Source organism: Chironomus tepperi, unplaced genomic scaffold (genome assembly GCF_022539635.2).
Source record: "Chironomus tepperi strain 1889 unplaced genomic scaffold, CSIRO-AGI_Ctep_v1 contig_16, whole genome shotgun sequence".
Taxonomy (NCBI): Eukaryota; Metazoa; Arthropoda; class Insecta; order Diptera; family Chironomidae; genus Chironomus; species Chironomus tepperi.
Window position 1 is genome coordinate 1,279,121 of NW_027226138.1, and position 25,736 is coordinate 1,304,856.

Here is a 25,736-nt window from a genome sequence, read left to right on the forward strand (position 1 = left end):
ATTGATCAGCACAGAAGGACACTCGGGGGTTCGATAAAAATCGTGATCGATTTGAATTTCCACACTTGTCACACAAACAGTGACAGATAGTTTCTGTCAGCATGTTGGAAATCTAGGTGAGACTGAATTCTGAAAGCCCTGCTTTGATTGGCACCATACGGGCTTTAAATATTCCCCAATCCTTGAGTATACATTCAATTTTATGTGCATTCTTGATATTAATGATACTTTGTATTTAAAAATATTCAATTTTAAATTCAGATCAATCAAATCACGATTGATTGTGAATGAATGAATGAAAGAATTGAAGCCAAACTTGGTGATTCATGATTGACAAAAGTGAATTTTTCATTCTCAAATGTTAAGTTGAAGGTCAATAATAACGGTCAAGAAATATTTAAAAATTATTTACGTACGTATTTTTACGTAACGTAAGAGATACGTAGCTCATTTTTTGGACGTTTCTTGTTGATTTAGACAGGTATAAATGACAGACAGACATAAAATGAACAATATCATACTTTTTAGGCTACTGCTCTACATACAGGCAATAAAAAACTTTCTGCTGAACAACCATGTATCAAGTGACGGCAAGTGACATTGTCTCTTCAGTACAAAAAATTAAAAATAAAATAAAAATCGAATTAGCCATGAAAAATAGCTTGAAAGTATTTCCGCACCATGATCGGTATCATCACTAAAACTATCCATTAACGTCATATGTATTGTTTTTCAATGACAATAACATTTGATTGTAATTCTCTACTTTGTATTGTCAGCAAGCAAGTCGCTCAAGCAATTGTAATGTAAATTAATATTGTCTATCTATACGAAAGTCACCGTTTGCATTTCTTCTTTCCGTCATAAAAAAATTTTTGCTTGCTGTTGCGTGCGTTCATTAATTCTTATTATGTAATCCTTTCGACCTAGCAGCATGTAAGGAATGTAAAGGAGGGTAATTCCATATTGACCATAAAAAGTTTATGACGCACTAAAATTAATTATTATTCGCGTTTGTGCTGAATTAATTATTAAGTCACAATATTTATGTTGATTATATTAGGAACCTGTTGCTAATTTTCTTGCAAAACAACTTTTGTGACTTCATGCATCGTTTGGCTTCATTGAAAGATAAGCAATAAAGTTTATTGAATTTTTAATGTTTGGAACCTTACTTACTACTTCTTAGATTCTAGAGCGGTAAAATTTGGATCAAATGGTATCAGTGAATGCTAATGTTTTGGCGTTACGTGCCAAAAATCCTTTGATAGATCCTGGGACTTGTATAATCTTCAAAGCTATTTTTCCATTTCACTGTTCTAGTTACGAAGCAAGGTTCGTGTGTTGGATGCAGTTTTGAGGTTTTTGGCACATATTGTGCCTTCACTGCTAGATATAGTATCTCTGCATGATTGACTTTGTGAAATCTTACGCACACGAATTGTAACTGAATACATTGCAAGGTACATCAGGTTTATGACGTACTCGTGTCTTTGCAACGTGGAGAACTTGCAAGCTCTTGATCAGATCCCATAATAGGAGGGAGATCCTAAAGTAGGTCAAAAGGGTGTGGTACAATAGATTCCCAGTTCCTCCAGCTCATAAGGCTGTGAACTCAAACCCAAGCTCTCTTGATTGTATGTCATGGTACTCTTATCATTTGAACTACCAAGAGTTATTTAGGATGGCAAAAAATGGCACAAAGCAAGCTTAAGCCTTCTTCTCTATCTAGTGCACATTGCACAGCTCTTATTGCGTTATATTGGACCACAGCGAAAATCCAACAATTTAAAAAGTTTTAAAAATATTTGGAATTAATTGAGCACTCAAAATGTAGCGAAATTGGCAATTACGAAGCTCTTTTCACACTTTTTCTTTGGCCTCGCAAAAAAAAAATTTCATTCAATAATAATTAAGCTAGATATTTTATTTAACGAGACCCCATTCAACGAAATTCACTTTAATGAAATTTGATGCCAATATACTTTATAAATACACATGCATACATGTTTAGTTACGTCGGTACATTGTTTAAACATTTTCATTATTTAATTTCGGATGATTTCTACGCGAGCATTTCAACAAAATCATCGTGCGTAAAAAAAAAAGATATCAAGTTGCAACTTGTGAAGGAAAAAATGCTTTCATTTGAATTCTATTAAAAATAGCTGTAAAAGAAGTTTTAATTGCAAATAGAAAAAGAAGAGGAAGAAATGGAACTACTTAAAGAAGGTGGCGAAAAAAATGATTTTTTTTTTGAAGAGGGAAGTAAATATTTAATTTGAGCTTACCAAATTACATGCTCTATTTACTTTGATTTTTTTTTATTTTTCTTCTTCTTCTTTTCAATAGGTAAACAATTCTTATACATGCATAGAATGGCACATTCAAGTACTTCTTATCAATATTGTTTATTTTAGTAAACATATGTGCTGTATCTTTACGAAAATATTGAAACTTCAAGGTCGTTTGTTGCCATTTACATTATAAAATGATCTAGTGGCACACAAATTACCGATTGTGTGACTTTTCGGGAAATTGATCATATAAGACAGTGTTGTCCGAATTGTGGAGTTGATGACGAACCTTACGCAGCATAAATGGATCGAAAACTGACGTCATAGTGCCGTTAAGGTAAAAGTGCTCTTGGAGCAACAGGAATTCTAACCATTCTTCGTGAATTCTAATCATACAGCAAGCTTGTGCCTCTTCCTCAGCTACAAAATGCCCTAGCAAACACATTGTGTTGTTCAGGATATGTATTGATTTATGTATGAAATAAGGCAGCAACATAAAATTGTTGATAACCGTTAAATGCATTTTATAGCAATTAAACATATTTATAGTCTTAAAGGCCATTGAATGAATTTCACACTCAATATTCAGAACCCCTACATCTCTATTTTTATTCTGTGCGGAAAATTTCATTTAAACTTCTTCTCTTTACATTTTATTCAGAAGTAGCATTTTCTATTTATATCAGATGTTAAAGCTATATATCATCTAATAGAATTTCCCATTCGAAAAACCTTTTTCTCAAAACATATAAACGCTTCCTTCCATACTTTTTATTTTTATCTACCGTCTATTTTACCAACAAACTTTTCTTGACGTGACCTTATCTCTTATCTATCTACATAAGTTTGATATGTTTCCTCGGTGTGTAACACAGAATTTCTACATCAATTATAGAATGTATCTATAAAAAAAACAGAAAATAAATTAATGCAGGGTGGAAGTTCCTAACACATTTAATTTTGAAATGTTATGAATATGCGAAGATGATTAAGTATTTTTATTCGCTGTAGACCTGTCACACTATGGGACAGAAATGAATTTTTTTTCCAAAAATTATTTTCTTCGCTTAAATTATTGTCCCTTATATCCCATTTATGGAACTGCTTACGAAATTGGATAATTCGATTTGCGGAGAAATGGCTCTTCAAAGTTTGGTTCAAGTGTCCTTTCTCATCAAACTCAAACGATCGTCACCAGTCACTGGTTTGATAAAAACTTTTGAAATTTTTTTGTTTGATAGCTATGTATAGGAACTTAATTATAAGATAGAAAAAATTATCCTGCCTTGATTCCCTTAGCGGAATTTTTGAATTTACTCAGAAAATCACATGCATGTTGTGTTTCCGTTTGTCTGAGCCTCAACCAGTGCAACTATGGATTCTAAAAATATTTTTATATTATAGATATGGATATAATCTACAACTTTTATGAACATACTATATAATTTTACTGCAGTTTTGGTGATGAAAAAAATTATTTTCTTCAAAAAAATCGCAATTTTTGGACATAAGTTGCTGTAGCTCTTCAGGAATACCCATAGTAGTAGAATTTTATTGCATATTTAAATAGCTCTTACTTTATGCTATTTGAAAGTGCAGTTAGTTGGAAGTCGGTATATCAGACACTTTCGAGCAATTTGGCTTTGAAGTGATAGTGAAATGGATCCACGAAAATGAAAAAATTGAATAAATTCTAACAAAAATTTTTGTTTTTACTGTAGATCAATAGATCTCATCAAGACGCGTAAGCATAAATATGTTATGCTTTGGTCTCTGAGTGAAATGTTAAATTTTCATTTTGACCAAAATTTTTCAAAAAAAATCACAAAAATTCAATGAAACTTGCTGGAATCTTTTTTAAAAGTTCTATTTTTAATCGTAATCAACTTTTGTTGCAACTTGTCTCAAATTTACCAAATTGAGGTTGAAATTTGACAAAAACTGATTTTTAGTGCATTTTTTGGGATTTTTTCATACAAATGCTATTAAATCTTATCAAATATCAATTTTTAGCATTATATTATTGATTAACTTTATGTTCTTAAGAATGATCTTTCATTTTCCGGACAGAAACTTATAGGTTATCTAGTAAAAACGTTAAAAAAATGGGTTTAAGTAGTTCGAGTAAAACATAAAATTCCTGATAACCGTTAAATGCACTTTATAGCAACGTTTTAAACATATTTATAGTCTTAAAGGCCATTGAATGAATTTCACACTCAATATTTAGAACCCCTACATCTCTATTTTTATTATGTGCGGAAAATTTCATAATCTTCTCTTTACATTTTATTCAGAAGTAGCATTTTCTATTTATATCAGATGTAAAAGCTATATATCATCTAATAGAATTTCCCATAAAAATCGAAAAACCTTTTTCTCAAAACATATAAACGCTTCCTTCCATACTTTTTATTTTTATCTACCGTCTATTTTACCAACAAACTTTTCTTGACGTGACCTTATCTCTTATCTATCTACATAAGTTTGATATGTTTCCTCGGTGTGTAACACAGAATTTCTACATCAATTATAGAATGTATCCATAAAAACAGAAAATAAATTACTGGTTGAGGCTGCAGGATTTTCTGGAAGTGCCTAACACATTTAATTTTGAAATGTTATGAATATGCGAAGATGATTAAGTATTTTTATTCGCTGTAGACCTGTCATTATCTCTCATACACTTAAAGAACCTTGACCTATATGCACTAAATTTTAATGAGAGTAAATAAAAATGAAATGGAATTGAATTTTTTAAACGTCCAATTTCGAAGGTATAAATGGAATCGCGCGCATTTTAAACCTGAAATTGTTACATATCCGAGTCGTTATTATTTTTTGTAGAAGATGTTAACTTCTCGTTAGTGATGAAAACAGAATATGAATTGCTGTACGATATAAATATTAAATTTTAACATTTTTGTGTCGGATATACCCAACTGAGTATATGTATAGCACAGTCAGCGTTGTTCAAACTGTGTACTGCGGCACACCAGAGTGCTGTCTAAATGCTTTGATATGCCATGAACAAGAGTTTCCGGAAGTCTCGGTCTTGATGAATTTTCGACACCGAGATTCCAAGGGAATACTTCAGAGTCACGGTCTCGACAACTTTAGAAACCGAGAGTAAGAAATCTTGGTTTCGAGAATCGTTACCATGAATCGCATACCTTGTGCGGTTCTACTTATGGCTTACCATTTAGGTACAATCCAGCGATCATGGGTTCGAAACTTGGCATGGGAAATTTTTCACGTGTCTTTTTTCGAATCATATGTAGTGGAAACGCAGCTCACAGTCTCCATTTGTAGACAAGAGACAATAAGCTGGTAAATGCGTCATCAAAGGAGTGGTTTTTATTCCACTATAAACTGTAGGTCTATTGAATGCAGAGGTCTGACGCACCCTCACTCGTTAAACAATCGTTAGCTGCAAAACGCCTTAGCGTCGTGACATAAAAACCTTTGGACAGCACTGCTACGAGCAAGAATGTTTCCAAACTTTTGTCCTCTCTCTCGAGTTTTTATTTCTGATCGTTTAAACTTTTTAATTTCCCATAAAAATTTTTTTATTTATTGTAAAACATGGTGAGGAATCGATAATCATGGGAGCAATTCCAATTTTCTTTTTGTTTATTTGAAAAATGACCTTCTGTTGACTTTACACTGAATAAGATTTTTATTGATACACATAAAATTCAATGTAACTCCCATAGGTAATATTAAAGGAAACACAATCCGAGTTTATTTTATGTTTACATAATAAGATCAATTAATAACATACCTTTTGAGTTTGTTGCGGCGTCTGCAATTTTTTGGAATGCTTCCAAATATGTTGAAATTGCTTGAATGGCAGCCCTGAATGTGTAAAGAAAGTAAACAGAAAATTTCTACCTGTATTATCGACCGTAAAAGTTTAATTGGTTAAGATTTTCTTGTCAATTTCAGATTTATCAATTTTGTTCATGCGGTAAGCATGGAGAGTTTTGAGGATTAACTCGTTCCACCTGGGTTCAATTTTGTTGGATGTCGTTGTCTTACAGAATTATTTATAAATGAGGTCAGAGGGTTTGCAGATGCAAAAATATTGATTTTTGATAATTGATTTCAAGCAAACAAAGGAGGAGGTCATGAGGAATCGCAAAAATTAGCATGCTCAAGTATATCAGTTGAGTATGTATGCTCATGACAGTGAAAACTGTTCAGTGCCCCTTATAAAGTTCAATTTCACGAATAAGATTGTGAATGATTAAGTATCGGACAAAAAAGGGTAAGGTTTATTGGAACTGAGACTAAGACTTCCGAGACTGAAATTTCTATGAACTTCTTTGTAATCTTGATTTAGGTCTCGGAATTTCATCGAAATCAAGAGTTCAGTAATCCTTAAAATGGACTTCCATTTGATAAACATCACTTGATAGCGACTCCAGTTTTCATTTTACAAAATAATCTCAACATCCCTTCCAAAAAACCCCTTGAATCCACCTTTGATCATGCAAATCTGCTTATCAAAACCATTTTTTATAGAACCGTCAAATGCACTGACATTTTTCACCTACTTTACTCAAAGGAATCAAAGAAAGAGAAATAAAAAGTCATGTAAAAATTCTTTTCGTCATGTCATGGCTTTTAATTTATGAAATCAGCAAACAGAAATGAAAGTCAGAAGTCCACTGTCATAATACATTATTGCCATTAACTTCTTCTTTTCGTTGTGCATTGATTAAAGAGGGTCATGTTGACAGGCAAAACATAAGAAAAATACAGCAAATTTCATATCTACAATTTGAAATGTTGAAGAAAAATGGAACAGTTGATTTCTTTATGTTATGACTTGATTCGATGGAATTGCTTTTATTTGTGTTGTTCACAAGTTCACAATGGAATCTCCGTGCGAAAATAAACGACTTTTCTATTTTGTTTAAAAAATGCCGAAATGTAATAAACAAAAAGCGACCTTGTTAATGAAGCTTCTGCTGTTTTGGTACGTACATACAACAAATTTGCATATGGTTAATACTGTGTATATGGCAGTATTTGATGTGATGTGAAACATTTCTGTTTGCTTGTCTAAAACTGATGATGAATAATGATTTGACGGTATTTTGAACATCTGGTGGCGCTGTCTATTGCCTCATTGTTAAATAAAATGTATAACAAAGATTTAATGAAACCAAAATTGACAATAAAAACGTGAAATGTAAGAAGCAAAAAAAAAATTTGCATATTCATTGTAACCCTTACCTCAAACAGGCATGAAGTTTTGTTGCTTTGATGATGAAATCTTCCCATAGTGGACTCGAATTCTGAAAATAAAATGAAAGAAAGTATTTTAGAAATCACAATTTGATGAAATACTGTTTGTTGTTTCATTAAGTCACTGTATAACTAGCAATAAGCCTGTATACAAGCAACAAAGTATAATAAATTTAATTATTACAATTTTAAAAGCAGTGGAAAGAGTTCATCATAATAAAAAAGATCTTCTTTACTTCCTCTTTACTTTTATACTCAACGATCCATTCAATTCGCGAAATAAATTATAAAATCACACGAGAAGTCATTGCTACTTGACCCATTTCATGAAAAAAATGTTTAAAATATGTCAAAAAAATTATTGTAATTAGTTCAAAGAACCAACGACTTATTTCCTTCTTTCATTAAAGTATATTCGAAATGTATACGTTACAATCCGCTTTTACTTCCGTTATTCTCACTAGCTCAAGTGTTTAATATTAATGAAAATATCAGTTTCCAGTTCTATAACAACACGTAGTTCTGTGAACTGAACCTTAGAGGATATTTTATTAACAAAGCAACTAGTTAACTTTTTCACATAAAAATGCCAGACGAAGGCTTGACAATAACATAATCTAACAATTCCATTCCGTTGTCCAATCTTGATGCTCTAGAGAAAATTGTCTTTCCAACGATTGTCGATAGCAATTTTCAATCAAATGTTTCCCAAACTTTGTGTCACGATATTCAATTGTGAAAGCTATTGCAAGCTATATACACTGAAATAAATTAACCAGCACTGAATTAGATAATACTGCAGTGTGTAGAGGGATTTTACTCGAGAAATAAATTGCTGAAAGGGTCTGCATTTTGTGGATTTGGATCATTTAAATCATAAACTTTATTATTAGTTCAAATGATTTTTTTTTTCTCTTTATGCAATTCCTTCAATTCCAAAACTTGCTCAATTCACATCTGTTTTACAAAAACCAAAAACGTGCGGTTGATGAAATACTCAGTTCAAATAGCAAAATCATTATTTTCACATGCTTTTTTTTGTTGTTTCGTGAGAGCATCTAAATTAGTAAATATTTTCACTTTCAGGCACTGATTGATTTACTAAACAACATTATTCAGGAATGAAATCACAGAAAATTTTTGACGCAGCAATAATTTAAACAGCAAAATTCGTTAAACTGGAACTTCACCAATCCATCATCAATTATATTATAATTTCTCATTGTTGACTGAGCATAATCGTTTATGAAAAAATATTCAGCCACAACAAACAAACAAATTTTTGATCTTCAGAGTAATTAAAGGACTGGCCCAATATTAATGCCATTATATTTATTTCATGCTAAATCTGTTTGTGTCACTTTTGTCACGTCTGCAGTCCCACGCAGAAATTATATTATAGTCTGTATAAAACTGTAGACAATTGAATACAGGCTCAAGTGAGACAGAAGTAAATTTAATTAACAGTGATAAATTTTAATTTGACTTCTCAATCACGCCTGTCAACAAGTTCTACATATAAAAATTAATGAATTTAAACAATTTTGCATCATTCATTTAATTGAAGATTGAATTGATTTTGATTAGCAATAAACATGATGGAATGTACGAAATCAGTTTTATGGATCGTCAATTGAATATTATCAAAGTTTGATGTCATAAATTTGCCAAGAGAATCTTTTTTGACATTTGATATTGAAACTTTGTCATCGAAGTTTGATTTACTAAAAGCACTCTGAGTAGGCTATAGCACGTTATAACTAGTTAAAGTCAATGACTAGCTCTAGCATTTTTTGTCCACTTGGAGACGATAGGTCAAATTACATTTTACAGAGCCGTCAGAGTACCTCCTCGTCTTACCGTCCACGATTAATGCAACTGCGTCTTCCCAAACAGACCATAACCAGACTAACCTAAATGATCGTGCTCATGAGTATACTCAATCAATATAATTGAATACAGTCAGTTTTGTGACCATACTCATGAGCATGCTTCTTGTCTGTTCGAGCTTACAGACTACATTTTACTGCTCGATATTCAAATTCAAAGATACTTAAAGAACTTTCGAGAATTCAAAAGGATAAAAACAATTGAAGCGTGTATGCACTCGTGCAAAGGAAACAAAGAATATAAGAAGTCGGAAATTGAGAAACTGTAATTAAAAAAATTCAGAACAAATCCATAAAAAAAAGTTAATATTCTAATTATCAGTACAACAATTTCCACTCTTCACATTACATACATCATTAAATTGTAAGAACGAATAGCCAGCCATGTGATCGTATTCTCTTGTAGTGGCATTTTCAAGTTAACGGAACATGCAATACAAAAAATATAAAAATGGAACATAAGAAGAAGTGTATAGGAAAGGAGAAATAAAAGGTCATTGAGATGTGAAAATTATAATAATAATGAAAATTTGAAATAAGTATCACATCCCATGTATGTATAAATTTTTTGCACAATTTATTTTTTTATTGTTAAAAAGTCAGACTGTTAGAGGTCAAACAAAGATTAGGCATCACATGAAAACCGAGCGATATTTTTCATTGTCAGAATCGCCTTCCTTTTACTTCTCTTGCATAATCTTTGTTTACATAGATAATATTGAGGTGAGAATAAAGTTTTTTTTGTGCGTTTCTGGAATAAATCAGATCTAAAACATCAGAGATGAAACAAAAAACGTGATTGGGATATGAAATAATACATATATCACATTAAATGATGAAAACAAATTATTCTAATTTGTATTGATAGCGGTACTTAACCCGAAAGTTCAATTGGAACATACACAAGCATGAATAATATAAATATAAGCGGTAAACAATAATAAATTAAATTGAATCAGCTGAACATTCAGTTTAATTAAAATATGTAAAGATTCGTTTACATCAATTTACGATTTCTACTGTTTTATGTTGTAGGAATTGATTATTCTGTATCTTATAAAATAATCAATAGATTTTTCATTCTTCCGCATTATCTACGGTCTATCTAAAATAGTTTTTGTATATTTTTGAATTATTTGAGAAAGAGCATGAAGATCAACAAGACTTGATTGTTTCATCGAGATTACTTGATTTGAACTTTTAGTCTATGCTTATTTGGAATTCGTGATTATAATGATGAATGATACTTTACAGAATATCTGTTAAAAAATATTAAGTGATAATTGAAACAATCAAGACTTTTTTACAGTTCAATTCTGAAGGTGCTAGTTCTAGTAGCTTTAAACACATTCTTTGGTATTACAACGTTGTATTTCAAATGTTCTCGAATTTTCAAATTATACAATCATACTTAATGAAGTTACACAGGTTGAAAATAGAATAAATGTAATAGGATTGATTGTAAGCTGAAGTAGCTTGATAGCTCAATGGTCTAAAGCTTCTTTACATAAAGCATATGACTCCCATAGGACTTAATAATATAATAACATATGACTAAATATTAGATTAATCCTCGATAGAGCCGTTAACAGAGCATAAGTTTACATATCACATAGGAACTGTTGCCAGTCAGGAGTCTGACCCCATTCGGGTTTCAAGAATACACGTTCCCGTGTAATTTCGGAAACTTTTTCAAACAAAATCCCATGACTCTGACTAAATAAAATCCGTTTAAATGCATGAAATTGAATGCGGTTTTCAGTGTTTAATTCTTCCCAACTTAGTTCCGATTTAAATACGCTCCTGTCACATAGGAACTTCAAATAATTATTTGTGTATGTTTACTCGACCAAACGAGCTGTATGATCATTACAATCAGAGCTCAAAGTCGAATCAATTATTACATGGAATCTAGTCAACTTTTTCAAACAAAATCCTCATGACTCTGACTTAGTGTCGGATTAGGTTTAACAACGGCACCATGCCAAATATACGCCGGTCTGGTGCCAGCTTTCGAATTGACTTGTCAAGTTGTGTTATTCGGGAATAAACAAAAAATTTTTTATAGTATAATTCGATTTACAATGTTTATCAATCTATATAATTCTGAGTTTCGAATAGCGTCAGGCTCTCGTTTCAATCTCCTATAGGCATAACGTGATATTTTCATATCCCAACAAAACCATTCATAAATATGGAAAATGGCATCAAAACCACTTCAGCTGTGAGTTAATAAAAATTGTAATAATAATCAGTCTTTGTCTTTAATCTTCCTAAATGCAGTTAAGTGAATCAAAGTGAAAGGAAAATAATAATAGAATGGAATTCCATCTATATCATGATAACACCTAAATGAGATTATTGGCTTTGTAAATTGTCAGATAACAACACATTGGAACGAGTAAAAATGATAATATGCTTTTCACTTCCATAGTTGGTACTACAAAGAACATTGTCGTTTAGTTCAAAAGAAAGTTGATAAAAATAGAATTCAATTTTATAATAAAAGCGAGCATCAAGCGAATTATTCTTATAAGGAAGTATTGATGATGATAATAAAAATAAATTCTTGCTAGTTTCTTTCACTATAATTGAGAACAATAAAAATCATTCGAAAGCAATAAAGGAAATCGAATGAGCAGGAAAAATAGCAATAAAGTGCGAAGAAATATTTCTCAAGAATTCCGATTGTCTAACTGTTCAAAATTATATAATTCAATCCTTTCATAGTCCAAAATGACAAAAGAAAAGTTCAACAACGAAAAATGAAGCATGAAGTTCTTACATAAAATTTGCAATATTAGTCAAAAGATTGATTAACAATATTGTTCATGCTCTTTGTTCATATTGCTTGCTATGCTTTACTTTCATATTGTAAAAAAATTTCTTCATACATACATTAATGTAGATGTAGTGTGTAAATAAAATTATTAGCACGTGAAATGGCAACAGAAAAAAATAAAAATAAAAAAAAGTATCTTGTAAGGCAAGAAGGAAAGTAACATTAGCATTTAAATGTAGGTAAGTGTAATGAAATCACAAATCTTTAATTAAATTTTAATTTACCGTAGAAGAGAAAAGACGAGAAGTACACGAAATAAGGCTGGAAGACATTAATGTATTTTAATTAAACTTTTGTCTATTACGGTGGGTGGAATTTATTTTCGAAGACGGAAATCCAATTATGATTGAAAACTTGAAATGACGCCAGCAGCAATGAATGCTGTGAAAACCAATTCATTCTAAAATAAAACTTTCTTTCTCTCTCCTTTTACTGGTGCATTAGTATAATCTGTGTTGTAATTGAACAGCATGGAACGGTGCCTAAATGTCAGACATCTTTACTTGGAAGATTCTCAACAACTGTTTGGCGACAAAAAGGTTATTCGGAATTTAATTATCGAATGGATTCAATTCAATTTGAGCGAAATCGGATGTAATTGAAAGCATCTTGAACTGAAATTTCACGGGGTGTTGAGTGTAGCTATGGATTAACAAGAATTTGAAGACCCTTCGTCTTAGAAAACAAAGTACCCCCAAGTTTCTGAACAGATATTGAGTGCATTAGGATGTGGTATTTAGGATCATCTTCTGCATGTGATTTATGAACAAACCAGAACGTCATAATGCGGCAAATTTCATTTTTTAGCTTAAAAATGGGTTAAAATCAGCAGTCATGGTGTCATCACAGCACCATGAGCTCTTAATCGACTACGAGGTCAGCATTTACGTCTTACTGTTAGCAAGTCAACATAGCGATGCACTAGCTACAAACAATGTCCTGCTCAAGTCACAGATCAGTCAGAATCACATAATCAGCCAATCTTTTCTTGTATCTAGAATATATTTAATTTTGTTTGATTGACGAATCATACCAAGAACAGAGTTAAGCTCTAGAGGACACAAAATGTTGAAGCGGGTTAAGAATTAAAATGAAAAATTGATAAGACAAGTGAGATCAGAAGGAAAGGTCTGAATAAGGATTTGACAAGGATAAATTATCCATCAAAAATATTCATCAAAAATTTGACCTAAGTTCACAGCAAGTCATATCCATCATAAACAGGGTATTTTAATTCTATGATATAATATTTTAGTTAATTGTGTGAGAATATGGAAGTGAAACCTTATACCAATGATATATTCTATTTTAAGAACTATTTTTAAATGACATTTCCTTTATTTTTTTCAAATTTAAATAAAGCACATAAACATTTTTCAATGTCAATCACATATTCATATTATTATTTAGTTATCTAACGTATGTTTGTAAATACATGTGGGTAAATATCATAGCGGTAATAACAAATAATTGTAAAGAAATTATAAAAATAAATGACAGTATGCCGGCCATACATAAACAATCTATGCAACATACGCTTAATGGATAGACTCAAGAGGAAATTAAATTGCAATTGACAATAAGTAAAAAACAAGTTTTTTGTTAAATTCAATTTGCAGCTAGTGCGAGAATATTAGCAGTTATACTTATCGACATAATGACCATTACGTGATCTTATGTCCATAAAAATAAACATTTAGGCTAAATTTTTCATTTCTTTCGGAAGCACTAAGAAAATTTGTAAACATCGTAAAGCGTTGATTGCTTGTCATTTAAATAATAAGGTGCTAATTATTGATGGCACAATATTGATCGTTTAGATAACTTTAAATTCTCGTCATGGCGTCTGCCTTTGTGAAAATGACTTTTCTATTAGCATTAAACTCACGACAGAGAGAGAAAAAAAAATCAGTCGCCTATTGAATGTTTTATGAACTGTTTTGTCCCAAGCAGTTTACGATGACTACAAATCGTGTGTATGTTGAGTTCAATTGAATTAAAAATTTAAACGACCTAATTTTTTGCCAACTATTGCCTTCGTATAAGTGTAATTCATGGCATTTTTTATTATATACATTAAATGTGCATACACAGGAGCAGATTGTGACACAAATGGTAATTGAACTCGGGGAAAAAAAATAGTTTTTTTTTGTGTGCTCATACAAAATATTTCTATTGAAAGCATTTAAGTCTTTTAAATTATTCATGCGATTCTCATTATTTATATATGATATAACGTACATTTAATGGAACTCTAACATGTCGATAAAGAGATAATATTTGAAATATTGCCTTTTATTAAATTATTTTGTAACTTCAAGGTCCCAAAACAATGACTAAATTATGATTATCATAACCGAAATTAGATCGCTGTGAATGAAAAGTAATTTACTGAACAACCTGACAATTGATAATAGATAAGAAAAGTGACAAATGATATCAAAACGAGTGAGTGTCGATGACATTAGACAATTTTACACGTGCGTGACTTCTAGACAATGTGCCGAAGTTAATTCATAAAATTATACAGCACACAATTCAAAAATTATCCATACAAATTGAGTATATGCTCATACAAATTGAGTCTATGCTGTACAAAAATCACAAAAAACTCCAGCAAGAGATTAAGGTATTCAAGAAGAAAATGTGTGTACTTTATAACCCAAAATCATTACGATGGTTCTAAATTTAATCAAGATTATAATACTTATTTTTTCACATCTTTACGTTGACTTAATTACACAAAAAATTAATTTATTCAATTAAGATCTCTCTCGAAATTAACTTTCATGTTTAACCAAAAAAAAAAAGATTTTTTTTTTTCTTTTTATAATTTTTTTTTCACTTCCAACATCTTTTTGCTTCTCGTGCTATGTGTATTTCGTTTGCACGCACATTAAACTTTCACGCATCATTTTCGTGTTGAAATTAGCAACATTAACAGAAGCGAGGGAAGTAACATAAGATGATGAAGAAGCAAATTATTTATGGATTTACTTTATTTCTTGGTCCTAAGTTCACCGTACTCAGTTTTACACAATGGACTATAAATAAAATATTTTATCGGATGTTGGAAAGAACTGTACGTATGTTGAGATAAACAGTTTCAATCATTAATGCATTTCTTATACACGAGTTTGTAGCACTGCGTCTTTTGTAATTGACGTCAAACTAAGAAATTGATCCTAGATTTCCTGTCTACTTTTCTCATTATTACTTAATTAGAAATTGGCAAGTGATGGTCAGCAATGGAGCCAGTTTCGAAGGCCATCTGAGGGATGGCCAGGACCACAATTGACCTTTACGACCAGTGAAGTAAATAAGGCGCATATGAGCATATGATAGCATTTATCGGTCGATGCCAAGCATTACTCGAAAAAGACAATGCGGCAAACAGCAGAAAATGGGTCGAAATCAGCCATCACGATGCCATCACTACGTAGCATTGCCCTAGTGAACAAGTTGTGCTATAAATGTATTATAGTTCTGAGTATGTCTGGATAAAAAGGTGCATACTAAAACATCATTTTTATTAGACATTATGAGCGAGCAACGACCCACCATGTGCTTCTGTGTTAATATTTTCATATGCAAATTTTGCAATAGCACAAAGCACTTTATGGCTTAGTGGTCTCTTTTCTGTATAAAGCAATAAACCTTAATACGACTTTTTCTTCTCAATTTTGTAAATATTTAATGTTATTCGTCACTTGTTTCGAACTTTGATGTGTATCTGCTTCATGCGTGGACGAGAAATTCCATCGTCTCTAAAGTAATTTAGGTAGAGAAGCATAAAATACAATTAAGTATTTTGTTACGTAGTACATTCCATCAGAAAACTAAGAAAATCTAATTATTTTGAGATGGAATTTTTGATCTAATTTAAATTAAATTTCCTTCATTTTTTTGACTGTGAGGCAAAAAAGATAATGGAGACGCAACCAAGACACTCTTTTCAAAAAATGCATGAGGAAACAATAAAAATTCTAAAAATAAAAGATGAAATTAAAGAAAAAATAGACGAAGCTGTATATCGAGCATTTTTATCATTTTCTTGTCACTTCTCTGAGAATATATAGACGATATGCTCACAAAATTTCTATCATGGCATGATAGCAATTCGATAGCCAAACTGAAATAGAGATAAAAGGAATTTTTGTCGCTAGTCTGAAAGAATTTTTTCGAAACTGTTTTGAATTTTTGATAAAAATCTATGTAGAACTCCTGAGTCGCATTAATGACAGTGAGTTAGAACATTTTGTCACGTCATGTGCATAAAATTGCCATAAAAAATCAAATTTTCTTCTTTGGACATACAGAAAAGATCGAACTTTATTGATATCCTCAACTATTTCAATAAAAGACCACACTTTAGTCAAAGAACAACACATTTCACACATATGGTGCTGCACGAGGAAAGTAAAACGTTACAAGTAATCAAGACTCATAATTAATGGCCATAAATTGCATTAAGCAATTCACCATGTGACTTCATTTATGTCTCATGCATTGTATGTAGAAGTCTAAAACCATAAACATAACCAGATGAATTTTTTTTTTGGTACCCATATCAGTCGACATGAAACATACCCCAATGGTATTTCCATATTTATTATTGGACAAAACGCAATACGAAAAGATCATGTTGATGATTGACAAACATATTTCTTTGATATTTTGTGGTTTAAATGATTTTGAAATTTAGGTTTTTGCTGACATGATGATCATGTAAATATTAAGTTCTGGATTGTGAATGTTGAAATATCTAGTACATTGAGATGGTAGTTAGAGTTATTGGATTTTGTGTGTTGGTCCATTATACCGATAAGAGTTGTGAATGAGCACTGTTTAGTGACGATTGTTTAAGTGACCATTGTGCCATTCTCAATAAGAACCCACGGTTGCTCGACATGTAATCGAGAGAATGTCGGTTCAAGTCCCACTCGGGACTTGTCGTGGGAAAGTGTATATAGCATCTTAGTAGTAGCAATGTCCCGCACAGCACCAAAATTTTAAGAATAAAAGTATAAATTTCTGTGGATGTCACATCCTAACAAAGCAATAACGCTAATAGAGAGCATCTTATCAAAACATCCATGTCTTTAACAAGCTTGGACCGACAAAAACATTCTTTACTCAGCACAAATCTGTCGTAGTCCAGACACTCAAATAACACCACTGATAGAGAACTTTTTATCTATGAAATTCTATCCAACAACTATATTTTATGTAAGACATTCCCCTTGTGTCGAAATAATTTGTCATAATCCCATGTTGCTCTAAAAAGATTAATATTATTACTTCAAAAGACTGATAACGCCATTCATTTACAGGAAAGTGCGACTTTTTGATAAAACAATAACCTTTTAAAAAAGTAATAATAATACATACGACAAAACTTCATACCTAAATGTTTAATCTGAATTCATTGCAAAAAATAACGAATTATATTCTGAACCATTCCAGTTGAGCATACACAATTCACAATTCATAAGCCATTTTCCTGTTCTTTCTTCATTCATAGCCTTATTTTTTTTATTATTATTGTAGTAATGCATTGAAATGCAAATCGTGTTGAGCGACAATTCTACACAATACGCAAAATGAAAAAAAAAATCTTTTCTTTCGCTCCATATTTGATTTTAATTGAAAAAATAAATGAAATGTTTATGAGCATTTCTATGAGACTTTTGGAATTATATTCTTAGAATATTGTATGAAAATGGCATTGTAGGCATATTTGAATATCATGCAGAATAAGTCAGAGTGGAAAATATCGAAAAACAATAAAGTGCAGTCAAGAAAAAATTTAAAAAGTGTACAAAAAGTACATGCCAGTACTCACAGAACCATTGGAACTAAACCAGTTTTAAAGAATATAAAAAAAGTGGATGAAAAATCAATAATCTCCCAAAAAAAAAGTATATGTACATGTACACATGACGATGGGAAAAATAAAAATATATATATGTGGTTAAAATGTGGCAACATCGCATTTCTGTCATGTGCTAAGTAGTACCGAAAAATATATCTGAATGACAGTCATTAAACTCACTTTCGATTAAGACATTTCTTCCGTTCATTTTTTCATTAGATGTTACGCAATGCTGTTTGTTCATTCACGAAAAACTATTCATGAAAAAATTTAAAATTCTAATCAGGAACGTGACAATGTCTAAAGAAACAAGACATTTTTATGTTTATGAGGTAGCATTATAGCTGTACACAGGAAGTTTTCGCAAAAATATATAATTTTATATGCTCACATCCAAAATTGGAAGTTTCTAAGGAATTCTGTATTAAAATTCAATTTGTCGAAAGCAAAAAAAGATCAAAAATGGTAAATAAGCAGCTACAAAAAACTATGAATGAGTCTTGACTTTTTTTTTGTTTCGCAGCCGCTATGTCGAACAGCTGACAAGCGATGTTGTATATTTAGCAAGCAAAACATTTGAGCAATTATTAATCAACATAGATGTATTAAGTACCGACTGTCGCATCGTAACTCTTGCCAAACTAACAAAAAATCGACATTAAACATGATTTAATGATGTGGGTCGGTGGGGAGCAAGAAGTAAAAGGGAATAAAAAAATCTTGCAAGCACGAAGAGAAACTCTTTGAATGAATGAAAATCTAGCCAGCTTGTCTGTGCCAAATAAATAAATTTTAAACTGCAGGAATAAAAAGAAGAATCGGAATGAAGCATTTAATTCAAAGAAAGTTTTTCTCAAAAAAACTGAGGCATCACGTTGAAAGATGGTACTTAGATCAATCTTCATAAAACTGGAGCATGATGATTAAATTATTCATTTAACAAAGCTTTTTTCATCATAACCTTTAATTGTGTATTGATTTACCAGAACGGTTAATTATTCAGCTTATTTTTCAATTAAAATCACGATTTTGTTCATATTTTTTGAGTCTATAACGAGAACGAATCTTGGTTTTAGGTCTGGAAGTGACCTGGATCTTACTGGATCTTGGTTTTTAGGTCTGAAGTGAACTGGATCTTACTGGATCTTGGTTTTTAGGTCTGGATGATTTTCAATTTCAATAGAAAGTTTGATCCAAAGATACACTGGAGGTGTGAATGGTGATGTTTATTTACTTACTATCGCGTTTTGATCACATGTAGGTGTAAAGAGATTTTTTAACCAAACATTTATTAGATAACCAAGGTTTTAGCATCAACATGGATAATTTTGGAAACGACATTGATTGGATTTTGTAACACAGTTTTGATATAATTTTAATATTTAGTGGACCACATTAAAATGCTTGTAGGAATTAGTAAGAAGTTAATTGTTTGTAGGCTTTTGTGCCATGTTTTATCATTTTAGAGATTGCTGCGATAATTTGTGCATATATGTATGATTAGTAATACATTTCATACCGAGTATTGATGATGTAGGATCAATAATACAATTTTCATTACTAAATTTTGAGTTAATTTGAATTTTAAATATGCATAACGTAATACTCTCATATCCGTTCTATTTCGTATCTATGGTCTCGTTCCTATTTTCTCCGCTTCATTTCAAGTTCCTGAATCGTTTTTCTATCTACCATCGCCTAAAGCTCTAATTTTGTCTTGATCTCGTGTATTAAGCAGATGAAGTATCTAAACATCCGAAGAAACACAAATTTGGACATGGCAAGGTTTGAACCAACTAGTATCAAGGAACTATTTTGCATTTGTGCAAAGTAACTAAATCATTGTTAACACAGTAAATAAGTTACCAAGCAATTAGACCACTATACCATCAAACAGCATCAACTTCTAGAATACTCAGAACTGCTTATAGCATTCAAAATTCAACAGAATACTTAATTTCCTCTTTTTTACACCGGTTCTGTTGTCAGTGCAAAACATAATATTTTCATTTTTTTTCTTTAGAAATGAATTTTCTTTATAAAATTTTCTTCTAATTTCCTATTAATAGAATCGTATAGACTCAAATCATATCTTCCACTTTTTTACACCAAGAGAAAAAACGGAGGGAAAATCTTTTACAGCATGTAAATCTCATGGGAGAGCGTGAATAGCATAAGTTCATCGTTAATTTATTTATTTTAGCTATGAATGCAAAATACGACATCGCTTTTGAGGCTATAGTGGAACTAACATTAATTATATATACACAACTGATTTTTCTTGGTACACATCATCTGGTTTACAAGATGTTGCTGTTGATTAACTTCACACAGCTTGAAGTGTTTTATAAGACTGAATATTTACTGTTGACGATATGCAGATGAGTGCATTTGGATCGCTATCATTACAGCTTTGTGACACATTAACTAGATGCCTTTAACTCATTCAAATTATTGTTCATACCATAGTGCATTTACTGCCACAAATATTTGTTTTTCTCAGAAGTGCTATAAATTAAACAATTTTTCTTCTTCTTCTTTGAATTTGAATGTTCTTTGGAGAATGTTTGATAATTTGTAGCTTAAAATAGCTTTTTAAAGTGTTATTTTTTATAATTTGAGGATTTCGTAGGAATAGTCTTACAGTTTGAAGTATGGATAGGACCTGAGATTCATAGAATTATATTCCCGAGCGGTACATTGCGGTAAACAGCATTTTTCGAATAATGGGTCATTACAGAGCCTTTAAGGCAGCTTTAAGTGCATGCCATTAATTCTGTGAAAAAGCAGAACCCCAACGAATACCTTGTACTGCTCAAAATTAAATCCAAACCACTCAATAGACATTGATTCTGATTTTACGCATAATGTCTTGCTGTTTCCAATTTATTTAGTGGATATAGTTCCAAGAATGAGTAGAAGACACAGCTGTCAGATTTTAAATATAAACACACCAAACCATTATATCACTGCGCCATTAAGCCACTTCAACTCACACGAGGAAGCAGATAATGAACTTTGTTTAATCATTTACAATTCATTTTATGGATTTTATTACCTCTACCCTAATTAAAGCACAGTACAATTAAAATAAATTCAATATTAATCTACGGTAAAGCTTCACGTTTGTGTACATTATGATGAAATTAAATTTCAAATGCTTCACACATTTTCCAACCCAAAAAGTATTAATAATTTAAAAATCATGACATATTATGAGCGAGATCTTTTGATGGCTTATTCCCGCTTAGCTTTCAAAACACGCTTACAATTTGTCAATGAATGAATCAGATTACACTTGTCGAAATTTAAGACGACAATAAAAAATAAGAGCAATAATCAACGATCAAAAAAAACTAGTTTTTATGTCTGACATAATAAAAGGTGAGAAGTTTTTTAATACTCAATTGACTATCCTTGATGATATCCCTCGAGAGGATTTATGGCGTCTTAATCAAGACACAAAGAGGATGAAAAAACTTCATCACTTAGGTGCAAGAAGGTTAAAAAGACCGAAAAAATTTTTATTCTGAACGATTAGACACGAAATTTATGAACAAAAAAATAAAATGCATGCAGCATGAAGTATGTGGGATTTTCATTGAAGAAAGATGCATACATGTATATCAAATAAATCTCATGGAAACCTGAATGTTTGACTTAGTCTCTTAAAAAATGTATGTATATATGAAATTTAAGTCTTTTGCTAGTTGTGTGTCGGCGTTTTTTAGTAGAAATGAGGTTGAAGTCATATATAAGGTAAAAAAAATCAGTAACACCTTAAGAAAAATCATTTTTTTTTAGTAACACGAAAGAAACTTCAAAAATTATGATTAAACAAATGAATCAAATTGTAGGTTTTTAACGCCTTTGCAATAAAGTTTTAGCAACATCGCATTTACATGAATTTTGAATATTTTGGAAATGAAATAAAATTAATAATATGTAAATTAATGACAGCATTAAAATCATATCAATAAAGTTTTAATGCATTCAAATTTATGGCTATGTTGCCATATTTTCGGCTTCTGTCTTATCCCTAAAAATGTATATTTATATATAATTCAAACAAAAGGCAATTCCTGTTTTACCTTTTGTAGCTCATTCTCATTGCTTTTTGCTTTTTTTACCTTTTTATTCTAGCTATATCTTATTTTTATGTTAATACGTAATTGTAGCAATTAAAATGGTTACGGGATCGTTCATAAATAGCGTTTTCTGAATGCTTAACATCTCATTCTATACTGCCTATTACATCATATAGTAGACCCGAGCAACACAAAACAAAAAAGATGCTTTAAGCCTCCGCAGAGTGCCAAGTCGACTTGAGTAGACATTGAGCTGAGTTTCAGTCAAGTGACTCCGTGAGGAAGCCGAATAGAGTCGACTTCGAGCTCTGGTGTTAATAAATGCATCCGTAACAAAGACTTAAAGGATCAATGGCGGAGTCTTCTTCATTTTCGTCGCTCGTGAGAGTAGGTTTGGCCTTAAATGTCAATTAATAACATCTTGACTGCATACATCAACATTACATCTAAACGACCGCTAAAACTGGTCTAAAACTCTACGTAGAGAACTGTAAACTCTGTTGTGATAGGTTTTACATCTAGAATCGATTTTTATAAATATTTATTCTAGCATTGGCACTTTCCACGCTTTCTGCTGTTCTTTTCAACTCAAAAAATTCACTTCATCTTGATAATAAAAATTTGTAAGAAGCATGCTGCATGCATACAGGATTGTAATACCTAACAAAAACAATTTCTTTTAATAATTAATTAGGAACAATTTTTACATGAATTAAATTTCACATTCTTCCTCCGGCATTTGATTGTAAACATCTATAGAGTAAATGTAAATAAAATCTCATTCAATCTCGTCTTGTACAAGAAAGGAAATGCGTATTCCATGCATAAAAGTATAAACATTACTTATGTTACAATATAATAAAAAGTAGAAGATTTCTCGTATTTCAAATTTGATTACAAACGAACGCATGCTTAGCAATTTAAGAAGAAAATCCCGAGCAGCACAATGCGGAAATCCCCAACTACGCTTCATACCATTAATAAGGAAACGAAGCTGATCCCTAGCGAACATCATGTGCTGTTCGGGAGTAAAATTTAAAATTTCCAAGAAAGACTTTTAATCAGCTTGATTAAGAAAAATTAGAAAGTACTGAATCATGAATAGGATAAATTAACTTTTGTTTCATGGAACTGGAAGATTAAAATATAACAATAACGTCAGTACATTCTTTGACATAAAAGAAACATAAGACGAAGCAAGCAGCTGGCTTTAAATGCATTAAATTGCTATGAAAGTAACTTCTTTATTTCATGAAGATTGTATGTGTTAAGAATCAGTGTTGCTATTCAGATATTGATTTTTTTGGGTATGGAGGTAAGGATGTTTGCTTCTTTTGGAGCATAATAGAACAATGTGCATGGACGTCAAGAAATAATTTGAAAAAGGGTACCGAACAACACCTGGTATTTTACTTATATTCATAGCAATATGTGAAGCTGTTAAGGATTTAGACCGGGAACGAAACCTGAAGTCACGGCCTCGGGAATCCTTATCATCAGTTGCTTGTTGAGGATATCCATAGCTCGAAGTCGACAAGAATTTTGTATGAAGTCTAGTCGACTTCAATCTCTGGTTTCATCAAGGAGATAGTCACTTTATAGAGTCGTTGGGAATATCAATCACAGTGTCACTGCTCTACGAAAACATTTTATTACATTCTATATTCCAGCGGTATGTGATCAAAAATCATCATGATCCACTGTATTTGTACATAAAATTAACAAAATGGCACTAAAGGTTCTTTGGAACCAACAAACCAAGTCAAGAACATCTATGATGCAGCTCATCACAGTTTGCAAGGCGAACATTCACATAAATACATATTTTTATGTACAGCAGATGTACTTGATGGTACAAAAAATTTACATGATATCATTTGACTATTAAATTACCTTAGCATAACAATTGCCATAAACACGCTCCAAAAAATAGTTCAAAAATATTTTTTACCAAGCCAAGACTTCGCGAAAAAGAGAATCGCATATGACATACGAAGAATGTTGAGAATTTACATTTACGAGGAATTTTATGTGAGAAAAATTTTCATACATCGTTGCCAACACATTGATTCTGTTGTTGTCATGAAGTATTTACGCTGGATGAAATGTTTATTAATTACTTTAGACTAATTGCTCTCTCGTGTAAATCCAATAATTTTTCATATGTGTATCAAAAAAAAAAAAAAAAAAAGTATTTGAAGGTGCTGCACTAGAAGAAATCGAAAACCAATTAGCACAATTAGCTGTGAAGAAGCAAAAAAAAAAACACAGCCTAATTAAATTCATATTTTAACTAATTAGTCGATCAATTTAGATTAGAGCAAGATATTTAATTAACAACACAGCATCGGCAATAGGAATTGAGTTGAAACCAAAGTATGTAGAATATTGTTTGATGACCGTGAAATAAAAAGCGGTTGTTTGCGTGTATATCACTAGATGAAACGTAAGTAATGAATTACTCAATGATGCGAGCTGTTCTCATACGAAAGTAATATCTCATTTTGCTAGTGAACGATGCGAAGATAATGAATTGATCTATTGCTATTTGGAGTAATTTGCACGTACATATAAAGTAGAAAATCATACGTATCTTGTCACAAATCGTTATTTTACTCTAATTTTGGCTTGCTGAAGACGACGTGTTAATGGAAATGAAAAAATATAAGCTTGTAGGAACAAAAAGCATGTGTTATATAATATCTCGTGGTTTCGTTTAATTCCATTTGTGAATTGGGAGAATGTACATGAACAAAATTTGAAATTTTTTTTTTTGTAAAGACAGCTTAATAACATGAAATTCTTTGAAAAATAAAGAGCATAATTTAAGGTACACGAATTTCAAACATCAATCTTTAAAGACTTATGCAAAAAAAATAAGTTAAAGGAGAAAACGGTACACAAAAATCAAATGGTAATTCGTGAAGTTAAAATATCATGTAGCAGGGATGGTATCTAAGATGTGGTTGGAACTGGACGGATCCTGATAGAGAAAGATGCATTTTGAAGAGCTCCTGAGTCTAAAAATGGGTTGTGTGCAGGGCTGCAGTATTTGGCGCACTTAAGGCCCAACTTTTGGCATACTTAATCAGGTCTGTACATCTAAAATGCAGAAAAATCAATCCTGCCATTTTTAAAACATCTCTATTTTGCCGACTTATTTCAGTGATTTTAAGGCACATTTACATGTAATGTTAGGTATATGACCCGAAGTAAACTTTCAGGAGTACTTTCAAATCCAGCACAAACAAGAAAGACTCAGACGTCGGACTGCATTTCATCAAATTTGATCTGGAACCTGAGTCGGTTGAGCCCAGTTTCTGAGTCGTCTTCATTCCGAATAAATATCGTTTAAGTTACTTAGACTCAATATTCCAACCCTGCAACATGAAGTAGCATTTCGACATGAAAATTTTTTTCAAAAATTTATAAAAATGTTAGACAAGATTTTATTTATCTCACGTTGAGATATACTTCATTCTTTCTTTT

At 31.4% G+C, this 25,736-nt stretch overlaps 1 protein-coding gene across 14 annotated transcripts in view; it reads right to left on the bottom strand.

The window, feature by feature from the left end:
- The window catches only part of mim (missing-in-metastasis), a 45,276-nt gene that overhangs the window by 15,222 nt on the left and 4,318 nt on the right, over nucleotides 1–25,736 (bottom strand). For all 14 annotated transcript variants that reach the window (XM_070642811.1, XM_070642786.1, XM_070642795.1 and 11 more), the window contains exons 3-4: nucleotides 7,542–7,603; nucleotides 6,082–6,155 (exon numbers count right to left, since the gene is read on the bottom strand). In XM_070642811.1, the coding sequence (XP_070498912.1) occupies nucleotides 6,082–6,155; nucleotides 7,542–7,603 (136 nt within the window). The remainder of the gene's footprint in view (nucleotides 1–6,081; nucleotides 6,156–7,541; nucleotides 7,604–25,736) is intronic.